This window comes from Aethalodelphis obliquidens, unplaced genomic scaffold, assembly GCF_003676395.1.
Source record: "Aethalodelphis obliquidens isolate GAN/ISIS:26980383/991018 unplaced genomic scaffold, ASM367639v1 scaffold59, whole genome shotgun sequence".
Lineage (NCBI taxonomy): Eukaryota > Metazoa > Chordata > Mammalia > Artiodactyla > Delphinidae > Aethalodelphis > Aethalodelphis obliquidens.
Window position 1 is genome coordinate 6377784 of NW_020838003.1, and position 13350 is coordinate 6391133.

The 13350-nt window shown below is 39.3% G+C and overlaps 1 protein-coding gene across 12 annotated transcripts in view; it reads left to right on the plus strand.

The window, feature by feature from the left end:
* Nucleotides 1-13350, plus strand: part of FRAS1 (Fraser extracellular matrix complex subunit 1) — a 451240-nt gene that overhangs the window by 307565 nt on the left and 130325 nt on the right. For all 12 annotated transcript variants that reach the window (XM_027087689.1, XM_027087692.1, XM_027087691.1 and 9 more), the window contains 2 exons: nt 4130-4283; nt 9570-9748. In XM_027087689.1, coding sequence (XP_026943490.1) covers nt 4130-4283; nt 9570-9748 — 333 coding nt within the window. The remainder of the gene's footprint in view (nt 1-4129; nt 4284-9569; nt 9749-13350) is intronic.

Sequence of the window (13350 nt, forward strand, 5' to 3'; positions counted from 1 at the left end):
CCCATGTTTATTGCAGGACTATTTACAATAGCCAAGCTATAAAAACAACCTAAGTGACCTAATGAAACTTAAAAGCTTTTTCACAGCAAAGGAAACCACAAAAAAGATGAAAAGACAACCCTCAGAACGGGAGAAAATATTTGCAAACGAAGCAACTGACAAAGGATTAATCTCCAAAATATACAAGCAGCTCAATATCAAAAAAACAAACACCCCAAGCCAAAAATGGGCAGAAGACCTAAATAGACATTTCTCCAAAGAAGATATACAGATTGCCAACAAACGCATGAAAGAATTCTGAACGTCATTAATCATTAGAGAAATGCAAATCAAAACTACAATGAGGTATCACCTCACACCAGTCAGAATGGCCATCATCAAAAAATCTACAGGGTTTCCCTGGTGGCGCAGTGGTTGAGAATCTGCCTGCTAATGCAGGGGACACGGGTTCGAGCCCTGGTCTGGGAGGATCCCACATGCCATGGAGCAGCTAGGCCCGTGAGCCACAACTACTGAGCCTGCGCGTCTGGAGGCTGTGCTCCGCAATAAGAGAGGCCGCGATAGTGAGAGGCCCACGCACCGCGATGAAGAGTGGCCCCCGCTTGCCACAACTAGAGAAAGCCCTCGCACAGAAACGAAGATGTAGCACAGCAAAAATAAATGAATAAATTAATAAACTCCTACCCCCAACATCTTCTTAAAAAAAATCTACAAACAATAAATGCTGGAGAGGGTGTGGAGAAAAGGGAACCCTCTTGCACTGGTGGTGGGAGTGTAAATTGATACAGCCACTATGGAGAACAGAATGGAGGTTCCTTAAAACACTAAAAATAGAACTATCATATGACCCAGCAATCCCACCACTGAGCATATACCCCGAGAAAACCATAATTCAAAAAGAGTCATGTACCACAATGTTCATTGCAGCTCTACTTATAATAGCCAGGACATGGAAGCAACCTAAGTGTCCATCAACAGATGAATGGATAAAGAAGATGTGGCACATATAGACAATGGAATATTACTCAGCCATAAAAAGAAACGAAATTGAGTTATTTGTAGTGAGGTGGATGGACCTCGAGTCTGTCATACAGAGTGAAGTAAGTCAGAAAGAGAAAAACAAATACCGTATGCTAACACATATATATATGGAATCTAAAAAAAAAAAAAAAAAAATGGTTCTGATGAACCTAGGGCCAGGACAGGAATAAACACAGACGTAGAGAATGGACTTGAGGACGTGGGGAGGGGGAAGGGTAAGCTGGGACGAAGTGAGAGAGTGGCATGGACGTATATACACTACCAAATGTAAAACAGATAGCCGCATAGCACAGGGAGATCAGCACGGTGCTTTGCCACCACCTAGAGGGGTGGGATAGGGAGGGTGGGAAGGAGATACAAGAGGGAGGAGATATGGGGATATACGTGTACATACAGCTGATTAACTTTGTTATACAGCAGAAACTAACAACATTGTAAAGGAATTATAGTCCAATAAAGATGTTAAAAAAAAAAACCCAAAAACCTAAGTGTCCATCAATGGATGAATGGCTAAAGAAAATGTGGTTGTATATACAATGGAATATTATTCAGCCTTAAAAAGAAGGAAATCCTGTCATTTGCGACTGCATAGATGAGCCTTTAAAATAGGCTAAGCGGAAAGACAAATACTGCACACTCTCACTTATATTTGTAACCTGAAAGAAGCCAAACTCATAAAAGCAGGGTGGAATGGTGGTTGCTGGGTGGGTGGGGGCGGGGGGAACTGGGAGATATTGGTCAAAGGTACAAAGATCCAGTTATAAGAGATGAATAATTCTGTAGATCTAACGTATAGCATGGTGATTATACTTAATAATACTGTATTGCATACTTGCTAAGAGAGTTGATCTTAAGTGTTTTCACCACACAGAAATATTTATAACTACGTGAGGTGGCGGATGGCTTAATTAGTTTGATTGTGGTAATCATTTCACAATCTATACATATATCAAAACATCATTTTGTACACCTGAAATATATACAACTTTTATTTGTCAAGTATACTTCAGTAAAGCTGGTGAAAAAATTAAAATGCAGATTCTAATGCAGAAGGTCTGAGAGTCTAAAATTCTAAGAAGCGTCCATATGTTGCTGGTCTCTGAACACTGACTTGCAAGGAGAACTGTCTCCTAAAAATTGACACTTACACAGGAGTTACAGAGAATTGTACTGATAAAATATAGTCAATATAGAAATGTAGTAGGAGAGATATCAGGGCACGTTGCTTATTTACTTGCTTGGAATTTGAAAAACCACACTGCCTCATCGGTCCAAGAATGTGGTTGCTGTGTGTGAGTGATCTCCATCACAGAATCAAACGTGATGGACTGCTGCTATTAGAAAAATTTCTAGTGATTAATCTTCCTGGGTCCAAATGTATTATGTTATATAAAACGGCTGGAGTGAATAGGGCCCTTTCCCCCAGAATTCTGGTAGGTAACGTGCAAAGTTCTTGGCACACTTTGATGTTTTCATAAATAATATGGTAAATCAATTGTGAGAGAAAAAAAATTCTGTGGGATTTTGCCCCTGAGCACCAACCACATGGGAGGTACGTTGTCTGCTGTCCTCCTGGGCAATGACACTTCTTGGTGATTGTGGTGAAAATAGCTGTGACCACCTCCTGAGAGGCGCAGATGCTCTCAAGTGACAGCAAATGGATATTTGTTTTCTTCTGTTCTGAATACTCCCCTCTTGGGAATGCTGTTTGCTCTGTTCTGTTTACTGACATATTTGAAAGTAATAGCAATAATTTAGAATAACATCCCTTCTGAAATGCCCTATTTGAAAACATCAGATTTACCGATTTTGAAAGTATGAAAACTGAACACAGGCAGCCTCACTGATCCCATTCTGTGGAAAATGTCAATTAGGAGGCTTTGAAAGAGGTGTGCACCTTGCAAATCAGCACTTTTTAATGACGTTAGCTTTAGCAATTAGAATGGTTGCCTTCTCAGGAGCGCTAAGTAGGTGATTTCTTCCAGTCAGCTATTCCCAACTGTTGTTTCTAAGGGCTTCACTTTCAATCAGTCATCGAGGCCTGTCAGTTTGGCCTCTGTAGTGTTTCTGGAATCTGTTTCTAACTATTCATTCCCACTGCAATCACCTTTTCGTCTTCTCTCACCTGAGCCATTACAAGAACTTGTTAAATGGTTTCTGCAGCTCCAGATTCACACCACCTCCAGCCCCTCCCATCTCTTGCTGCTGGAGGTTCTCCAAAACCCAAACCTGAGCATCCCATTTCCTTCCCTGAAGATTCGTGTTGACTTTACAGTGCCTACAAGCTAAATGGAGACTTACAGCACAGCTTCTACCTTCTACTAGCCTACATTAGGGGTCACTTTTTATTCACCCCCTCCCCTAGCTCCCTAGACTCTGCTTGCCCAGTCACTTGGATATTTTATTAAGCACAGAGTGCATTGTCTCATGTCTTTGCTTAGGCTGGGTCCTCTTCCTGGAGTCTGTTTCACTTAGAAAGCCCATTCTTTGTCATTCAAGAATTAAATGGTATTTCCATAGGAAAGCCTTCCTGACCATTCCTTCCCCAAAGGGGAAATCTCCTTTTTCCTTTATTTTCCCACAGTACCCTGCTCAAGCTTCTTCTAGATCATCACTTGTGATGCAGCCTAACTATTTTATATGTTTGTCTGCCCCACTAGACTGTAGGTTCTGAAACTGAGGTCTTATTTCAGCCAACCTTATATACCTCAGGCCTCTAGCAAAAGATCTGGCATATAATAGGTGTTTAATGAATAGTTCTTGAATATAGGTGGATGGGGAAGATGGAAAGACAGGTAGATGGACAAATGAAAGAAAGAAATGGAGAGACTTAGTCTCCTTGAATGATACAAGTTATGTGCTTATGATGAATTGGAGAAAAAGTAGGATATATGTATGTACATGTATACAGACACATGCATATATCTACACATAATTAAACATATACTGTTCACAGTATGACTCTAAAGCTATGAATCTCTTATTAGGCAATCTTTAGCAGCAATAGGACCTAATAACTTATGTTTTTAAGGACCAGTATTTTCTTTTTTTTGCTTGGACCTAATTCTGTACTGTCTCTTTCTTCTAGAATGATAGAGGTCTTCGACTTGTGGCTAATTCAGTGGTGTGGGTTCCAGAAGGCGGGATGCTGCAGATTACCAACAGAATCTTACAGGCTGAAGCTCCAGGTGCCAGAGCCTCAGAAATCATCTACAAAATTACACAGGAGCACCCCCAATTTGGTAACTCGTTTTTTCCCTTGTCATGATGTCATCATTGCATTCAGCAGTCTTGGACTTGCTTTTTTACAAAGCCACACAGCCAGGGTGTGTTTCCAATGAACTCAGCTTTCTAATACCCCAGGCATCCCCTTTAAAGACAGAATAATCACAATAGCTCTCACTGCTATATACATATTATTGGTATGCTAAGTAATGTAAACATAGTATAGTTAAACCTAAAATTTAAGTTTTAAAACAACTACATTTTACAGAGAAAGTAACTTGTTAAAAGTCACCTGGCTAATAATATGTCAATACAATGTCAAACCTCAGGCTTTCAAACTCCACCTTGTGTCCCTCCCAGAACATCACCGCACTTCTTGAGACTTTCTTTTTAAGAAAAGACTTTACATAAAAACATTTCTCAAGATCTCCATTGTTACTTCCACTTCTAGCAAGATAGTAGAGTATGATAACCCATCATCATCACCTAGAAATGATGGATAAAAGAGATTCAGAGCTATAAGGCAATCATAGCTGACCTCCCGAGAATACAGAGACATCTCCAAGCGCCAGACACAGAGAAGGAACTGAAAGCCAATCTGGGCAGGAGCTGATGGCATAGCTTGCCTGAGGGGTTGTGTGTATCCCTCAATAACCTGGGGGCTTGGGATTTAATGCCTGTGCAGAGACAGAAAGTTGGAATTAAGACAAGAAGCTCACTAGCACAGAGAGATGGCAAAGAAATTTACCTGTGTTTCCCAGGGCTCAGAGGGAGCAAAAAGAGTCTGCTGAGAATTCAGAAATTCAGGCCTGTTTCTCCCGAAGATCCAAGGTTAAGTTATGCTGTGTGCATAGTCTGAGAAACCCAAAGCTGAGGCATTAATATGAAAATTGACCTCAGGCCAATGGCACTTCCTGGGTCCCTTGCAGAAACTAGTATTAACTGCTGTGGAATGTCCACCCTCAACTCCAGACCACACAAGATTCTCACAGAGAAAACCACTGAAGATTAACGCAGAATTCAGAATTACAGAACATATGAAGAAAAAATCTATAGTACCATAACTAAAACAAACAAGAAGATTAAAACCCCAAGGTTTCCAATGAAGGAACAAGCTTACAAAAACTATGAAATAAGCATATTTAAAAAGATTTAAAGACACAAAAGAAGGGATCGAAACTGTAAGGAGATGACAAAATGTTATAAAAATAGAAACAACAGGCAGGTAGATTTTTTAAAAGAAATAATCACCTGAAAGTGAAAAATATATTCATTAAAATTGCTTGGCATGACAAATAGCAGAGAAATAACAATCTGTTTTTCCTCAGGTTTATCAGATTTTTTTAATTGTGTATTTTCTGTGGTGAGGAAAAAATCAACTTTTGTACTATTTAAAAATAAGTATAGAGTCCACAAAGGCATTGAAAAGCATAATCTAATCAAGAATTGATAGAATTATAAAACAGTCAGTCTAGCTGGGCTGTCATTTATTATACTTGGCGTAACCTTGAGGAAGGCAGGTGGACCCCCTTGAGCCATAAGTTTCTTTGAAAGATGAAGCTAGGTAAGTTTTTAACTTTTTATTTTAAAATAATTTTAGACTTACTGAAATGTTGCAAAAATAGTACAAAGAGCTCTTGAATATCCTTCATCCAGCTTCCTCCATTGTTAACATCTTACATAATCATAGGACAATAGTCAAAACCAGGAAATTAGCATTGATTCAATGCTGTTAATTAGTTCACAGACCTTATTCAACTTTGCCGTATTTCACCCACTGATTTTAAGCTAGACAATGTTTAAGTCCTTTTCAGCTCTAAAAACCTTTGACTGGTTTGATGTATTAAATTCTTTACCTTTGTCTTGAGCATTAAAAGTCAAAAAATTAAATTTCCTAAAGATAGCCCAATATCCCAATATTCCGTCTAAGTATTAAATAGAACAATGCGGAATTAAGTGATTTTTTTAAAGCCATTTCAGCTTGATAAATGCCATGTAAGTAAGCCTGACTCACGTGACCCTTTCCTAATATAACTCTCTTAATTAACTTCTTCCTATGAACATAATCCTATTTCTGTGTGTTCAGAGCTCCCTACTGGTAATAATCAAATCGCATTACCCTTAGGAGCCATTCAGGAGTGGAAAAGGAGGTGGGAATGAGAAGCCCACTTAACGCAAATCTTTTTTTTTTTTTAATTTCTTTTTTTTGGCTGCGTTGGGTCTTCGTTGCTGCGCGGGCTTTCTCTAGCTGCCAAGAGCGGGGGCTACTCTTCATTGTGGTGCAGGGGCTCCTCATTGCGGTGGCTTCTCTTGTTGCAGAGCACGGGCTCTAGGCGCACAGGCTTCGGTAGTTGCAGCGCACAGCCTCAGTAATTGTGGCATGCAGGCTCTAGAGTGCAGGCTCAGTAGTTGTGGCACGCGGGCTCTAGAGTGAAGGCCCAGTAGTCGTGGCGCACAGGCTTAGTTGCTCCACGGCATGTGGGATCTTCCCGGGCCAGGGATCGACCCTGTGTCCCCTGCATTAGCAGGTGGATTCCGAACCACTGTGCCACCAGGAAAACCCCGAGATTCTAATTCTTAATACCTATTACATTTTCCCATAAAGTTTCTTGGTTAAAATATTGAGCTCAGTGTAAAGGAAATCACTAGTAGATGTTATTTTCTGTTTTTTAAGCCTGGACTGTTTTTTAAACCTGGATTTTCATATATTTAGAGTCATCTCCTCGATTTTGTCATACTGTGATAAAAGCAGAGGTGAGGTATTACGCAAAAGCTCTCACCTCGATGGAGTGAACCCTACAAAATATCGGTATTTCTCCCTGTCTACTCATGGGCTTGGCACAAAGGTACCTTGTATTCATCATACCCAGTGCTGAACTCTAACTCTTCATCGTTTCTTCTACCAGCTCATCCCATTTGTGGCATCGCTTCCCTACACATCACCCAACCTAATAGGTGATCATCTGATTCTTCCCTCTTTCTTACCCTTTACAGCCACATTTGTCAAGTTCTGTTGCTTCCACTTCCTCAATGATTCTTGTATCTGTTTACGTGTTTCCAATCTTACCTCTGTTGCTTTAGTTCAGGTTCCCATCTCTCATCTGGATTTTACAGCAGACTTATAGTTGACCAAACTGTCCACATAATTGTTAGTCACTATTGTTATCATTTTTATAAAATAAAGTCCAGCCCCTTTAACAGAACTTTCGCGTATATTCTGTGTTCTAAATCACTTCGTGCCATTAACCTACTGAAAATCTCACAGAGGCTCCCAGGTGCTTATGGGGCTGATCTCAAGGGGAAGGAACTGCATCTTACTGATCTTTGAGTCCCCCACCCCAAAGGGCTAACCACAGTAGCTAGCCCTTAACAGGTGTTCACTGACTGTTTACTGAGTTGAAATTAATGGGATTAACCAGCATCCTGTGATTCCTGTTAATTCGCATAGTATCGCAATGGGTTTGTTTTTTTTTTAAATCTGAAAAATAGGTTTGTTTCATTAGGACTTGTTAGGAAAATTCTGCTTTGCCTTCCTATTATAAAGCAGAAGAGCCAGGAAATTGGCATTTGAATGTTTTCTGTTTTTCTACTGTTTTTCTGTTTTCCACATTTTCACTGTGAAAATCTCCTTCCAGACTATTTTGCAACTACTCACATTCATAAACAGTCCACATCCTGGGTAAGCATGTTTATTAGCAGGATCTTATGAACAGAAGTTGAACCAGGGAGAGATGGGTAATGGAATTGGTGACTTAAGTATAAATGAGAAACAGTACAAGAAAGAAACTAGAGTGAGTTGATTCTACACATGATTATTTTAAGAATAAAATAAGAATATTGATGTTTTTCTATTACTTCAGTATTTCATCACTATCCAGGATATTATGTGCATTTTTAACTTGAATTTAGTGCCTATAAATATTAGAATGAGTATTTCCTTTGAATAAGAGAACACATTTCTCTGGGGTAATCAAAGTGCACTATCAATTACCTGATATGTCTAGGGCACTAAGATCTGGGTATCCTCCTACAGAACATTTAAAAGATGTATGCAGTTTCTCTCTCTCTCTTTCTTCCTCTCTCTCTCTCACACACGCATACACACACATTCTTCTCTCCCTCTTACTATCTGAGCGGTAGACAGACCTCTTTCAGATTTATTGTTAGATGCATTTTCATGAGAACGTGGCTTGTTTTTAGCAGTTCATCCATTCTTCTCCTTGGTCTTCACTTGAAGGCATATTCTCCTTGGGAAATTTTGATTGTTTCTATAACACCTTTGTATTTTCAATCTCACTTTAAGAAAATAGTAGCTTCAGGTTAAGAATAAGCAATAGAAACAGATTGGTGGTGTTGGTGGTGATGTTTAGATTTAGATTTCATTGCTTCAATTCTAATAAAGTTTAGAAAATGAAGGAGGAGAAAACATCATCAGTTATTTATCAAGGTAATTGTTGGTCTGTGAACATAAAATAACCATGACGGGTAACAGGGTTTCATGACCAGGAAAATGAGCTTCAGATTCAAATCCCAGCTCCTTCACTTTGGACTTGTGTGACCTCAAACAAGTTATTGAACTTCTCTGAGCATAAAGAACTTTGTCTTTAAAATGGAGATGACAGTAGCATCTTCAGAAGGATTAAATAACATAATAAGGATAACCAACACTCTTTTCAAGCACCTATGAAGTATGTAGTATTATTCTCATTTTACCAATGAGGAACAGAGACTTGTAATACCTGAGTAAGCTCCCCCAGCTTGATGTGGTGGAACTGGGTTTGAACCACTATGTTAAGTGCTTCACGCAGCGCCTGTCATATGCATTCAAGTGTTAGCTATTATTGTTTTCATTTCAAGAACTCTTCCAAGGATGATTTTTTCTGAATTTTTTCTAATTTCCCCTTGTGTTTACACCAAAAACTTTCCTGGTTAGAAAACATTTTCTGTTCATAGACAGCTGTGGGTAGAAATGAATCCATTCAATTCCCAGTATTTGCAGTGTTCGCGACTATTTGGGTCTCCTTATATAATTTTAGTAGATAAAAATCAGTAACTTCATACATGAATTGCCCTCGAATGGCTTTTAGCTCTTTTAATTGAAAAACTGGGAATGTTATGTCTAAAGTTGGATTTTATGATATCTGTTGAATTCTGTGTTAATATCTTTTCCTTCACCTTGGATAAAAATAAAGAAGCACATCATATCTTTTCTGTTTAAAATAAAAGTGGTAGAAAAGGAGACGAGAGCTCTGATTTACTTTTACTTTTCCCAGGGGTCCTCACTAACTGTGTGGCTTTCCTAGGGGAGGTGGTCCTTGTGTTTAATATGCCTGCAGACAGCCCCGCAGACGAAGGGCAGCACCTTCCTGATGGGAGGACAGCAACTCCCACCAGCACGTTCACCCAGCAAGACATCAACGAAGGCATCGTGTGGTACCGGCACTCAGGGCTCCCAGCCCAGAGTGACTCCTTCCACTTTCAGGTACCCTCTGCTTCCTGAATCTTCTGATGTCTGGATAGTCTGATGAAAACCATCACCCTTATTTATAAACAACTCAGGTCATTTTCTGTGATTGCCTGGAAGTCACATTTGGGAGAAGAAAAAATGTAACTAGTAACATTGAGAAATTTTTTTTTTAATCTGTCAATTCAGCCTTCTGGGTGTCTCTACAAGCAGAGTCATTCTACAACAAAGAGGTATATAATAGATAATGGCTAAAGTGTTTGGAAAAAAGTATTTTTAAAATGTTAAAATACCACATGGAGAAAAACGTCTTATTTTCTTTTTTCAAATGTTTTTGGAACATTTAATCATCTTATGATAAGGTCATGAACAGAGCAGCCAAACCCATTGGGTTCACGTTTCACTTCTGCCATGTACTAGCTTTGGGAAAATTACTTGGGCAAAATCCTTGTTCTTCAGTTTCCTCATCTGTAAAATAGCATTGCTGTAAGGATTTAATGAGTTAATACATATAAAGCATTTAGAATAGTGCCTGTTAACCGTGTAAGGGTGTGTGACTACCATTTATGGAGACTGGTCAAATACCAGTGCTATAGACTGGATGTTTGTGTCCCCGCCAAAGTTTGTATGTTGAAATCCTACCCCTCCATGTGATGGTATATGGAGGTGAGGCCTTTGATTAGAATTAGATGAGGTCATGAGGGTTGTGCCCTCATGAATGGGATTAGCATACTTACAAGAGTCATGCTTGCTCCCCCTCTCTGCTGCCCACCACGGGGAAACAGTGAAAAGTCGGCAGTCCACAACCCAGAAGAGGGCCCTCACTAGAACCCAACCATACTGGCACCTTGATCTCAGACTTCCAGCCTCCAGAGCTGTGAGAAATAAATTTCTATTGTTCATAAGCCACCCAGTCTACGGTACTTTTGTTAGAGTAGCCTGAGCCAACTGAGGCAACCAGACTATAAGGTTGGTTTAATTTATTCTGTCAATAAATTAAAGAACAAGAAATTATTCTGGGCGCATTCCCTGACTACTATGAAGTACAATTAGAAATTAATAATAAAAGGGCAAAAAAAATCAAACCATTTGGAATTCCTTAATAATTACTAGTTCTAAATGGAAATCAAAATGGCAAACTATTAAGAAATATTGATCAGGAGGAAACAACTTATCAGAACTGAAATGATGTGGACAAAGTAATACTCGGAAGAAAATCGATGGCCTTAAGCTCTTATTGTTGAACAGAAAAGCATGAAAATTAATGGACTAAATATTCAACTCAAGAAGCTGGAGAACCACAGAGAAGCCAAAAGAAAGCGAAAGGAAGGCATTTATAGAGGTAAGAGAGGAATTGACTAATTATAAGATGCTAGAATTAGTAAATAAGTACAAAACCTGAATCTTTGGAAAGACCCATAACATTAGACAAACCTCTGTCAAGGATAATTTGGAAAGAAATAATGGAACAGAAACACAAAGGCATGAGGAAGTGTGAATGAGAAAGACCATTTAAGCATAGATACAGAAAAGATTTGGGGAAAGTGTCAGGGAAAATATAAGGAAGCCCTCATGGTGATCAGCCAAAGCAGCATCACAGTCCCTCTACGTCTGAGTCATTTCCTTGGTCTAGGAATCCAGTAGGGGATAAACTACCACGATAGCTCATCTTGTTAAAATTATTGTCCATTCTGCTCCTGATGCCTGGTGTGTACATCTTCATTGTCTGACTAATTTATATTGTATAAAAAGTGTGCTTCCCCAGAGAGCTAGTTGCAATAAACCTGGAAACAGTTAAAATGAGATTATACTGAGCACACTGAATGTCCAATGAGTGAGCAAACATTATGTGCCCTTTGCCCAAGTTAATTTTTCAGTTTTAGCACCTGGGGACTCAACAGTCCTCAAATAATGAGTCAGAATGGAAGCAAAGACCTCAATCAAAAGAAGTCACCTCAACAGACTGGACTCCTCAGCTCTGCCTTTGCCTTCATTATCAGTATGGAGCACTTCCCTGGAAAGTCATTCTCAGCACCTGCTAAAATGATATTTGATTGCTTTTGCAAGTTGGTTACTAAGTGGGTTATTATAAAATAGCAGAAGTTCCTGATTTTTGTAAACAAATTCGCTAGAGTTTAAGACTCTAAAAAGCATCATTACTTAGAAAGTGGTTCCCTTTGGAGGGTCTTCACACATTCTGCTCAAAATGTGTTTAGAACTCCTACCTGAAATCTCCTTCAAAATCTGTGGGATATTCTTTAGCATATCCTCAGTAGTGACAGTATATCATCCTTTGGAAGTGGATTTTAAAATAAAACCCTATAGCCCAAAGTCATTCAGAATCGTGTCTGGTAAAAAAGAAGAGTAGCAATTATTTTTAGTTAAAACAAGGAGTAATTATGAAGTTAACAAGCTCAGTTTTCTTACATGATTTGTGAACCCCCTCTGAAGCATTTCAAAAAGTACATTTTGAACACTGACAGCATCTTTACTGCAAGTATGAAACAGCTCTCTGGGATCATTTTCTCTTGGATGTGAAGGTTTTGGTGTGTTTGTTTTTAAAATCTCATGGTTTGATAGGCTTATCTCATATTTTGATGTGAAACGACACAGACACTGTAGCTACGTGCTAAAGTAAATGGTTGGCAACTTTCCCCATTCATCATTTTAGTGTCCCTTAGGATTTTAGACTATTTAAAAAAGATGCCGTTCTCATGATTCTCCTCTCGTGTCCCTTCTTTTTTATTTTCTTTAAAGCAGAAGATGCAATACAAGGAGTTGTATGGATTTAATTTCGTTTTAATGTTGATGTGCTGTCATGAGCCATCAATGCAGCCCATCTGTTACTTTGCATCTAAGACTTGGGATTTGTGTAATGCAAGTGGTATTAAAAAATTAGAGCATGGCATAGTGAGAAGAAAGCAGGCACATTTTTGGCAGGGGAAGGAGCCCTGGTTTTGGCATATTCAGATCACGTTGACATAGCCTCAGGGGATGTAATTTGAAAAAGACCAACATATTTTACACTCGTGTCTTTGCTAGGGAAGCTAGAACTGCGACCGTTGCTTGGTAATCTGCTCACCTCTCACTTCCTGCAGAGTTCCATTCCTTTTCTTCAAGAGATAGGAGAACATACCTTCCCCTTTCCTGATTTCCTAAAGCTTCCAACTTGAGTCACTGTGGTCCGTAGGAAGGTCACAAACCCGCTGACCTGGTTTTAAATACTGACCCTTGTTGGCTATGTGACCTTGACACCTTAACTTTTTGACCTTCAGTTTCCCCATCTGTAAAAAAGGAGATAATAATATCTACTTGATGGGTATTCGGTAAGAAAACTTTTGAAAAGTAGCTAGCACAGTGCCGAGCCCATGATAAGTGCTCAGTGAATGATAGCTGTGGTTGTTAATATTATTTATGGTGACACTAAAAGATGCCTTCTTGGAAACAAGTTGATATTCTGAGGCTTGAGCTCCAGGCGCCTGCTGTGATCAAGGTACAGAGAAGACAGTTTTCCTGGAGGGTGTAACTTTAGAAGACATAGAGAAAGGGCTGCTATTCCTGCCCTTTTTCTCAGGATTTACAGAACCCTGCCCGCTCTCACATGGAATTAACACAACTCC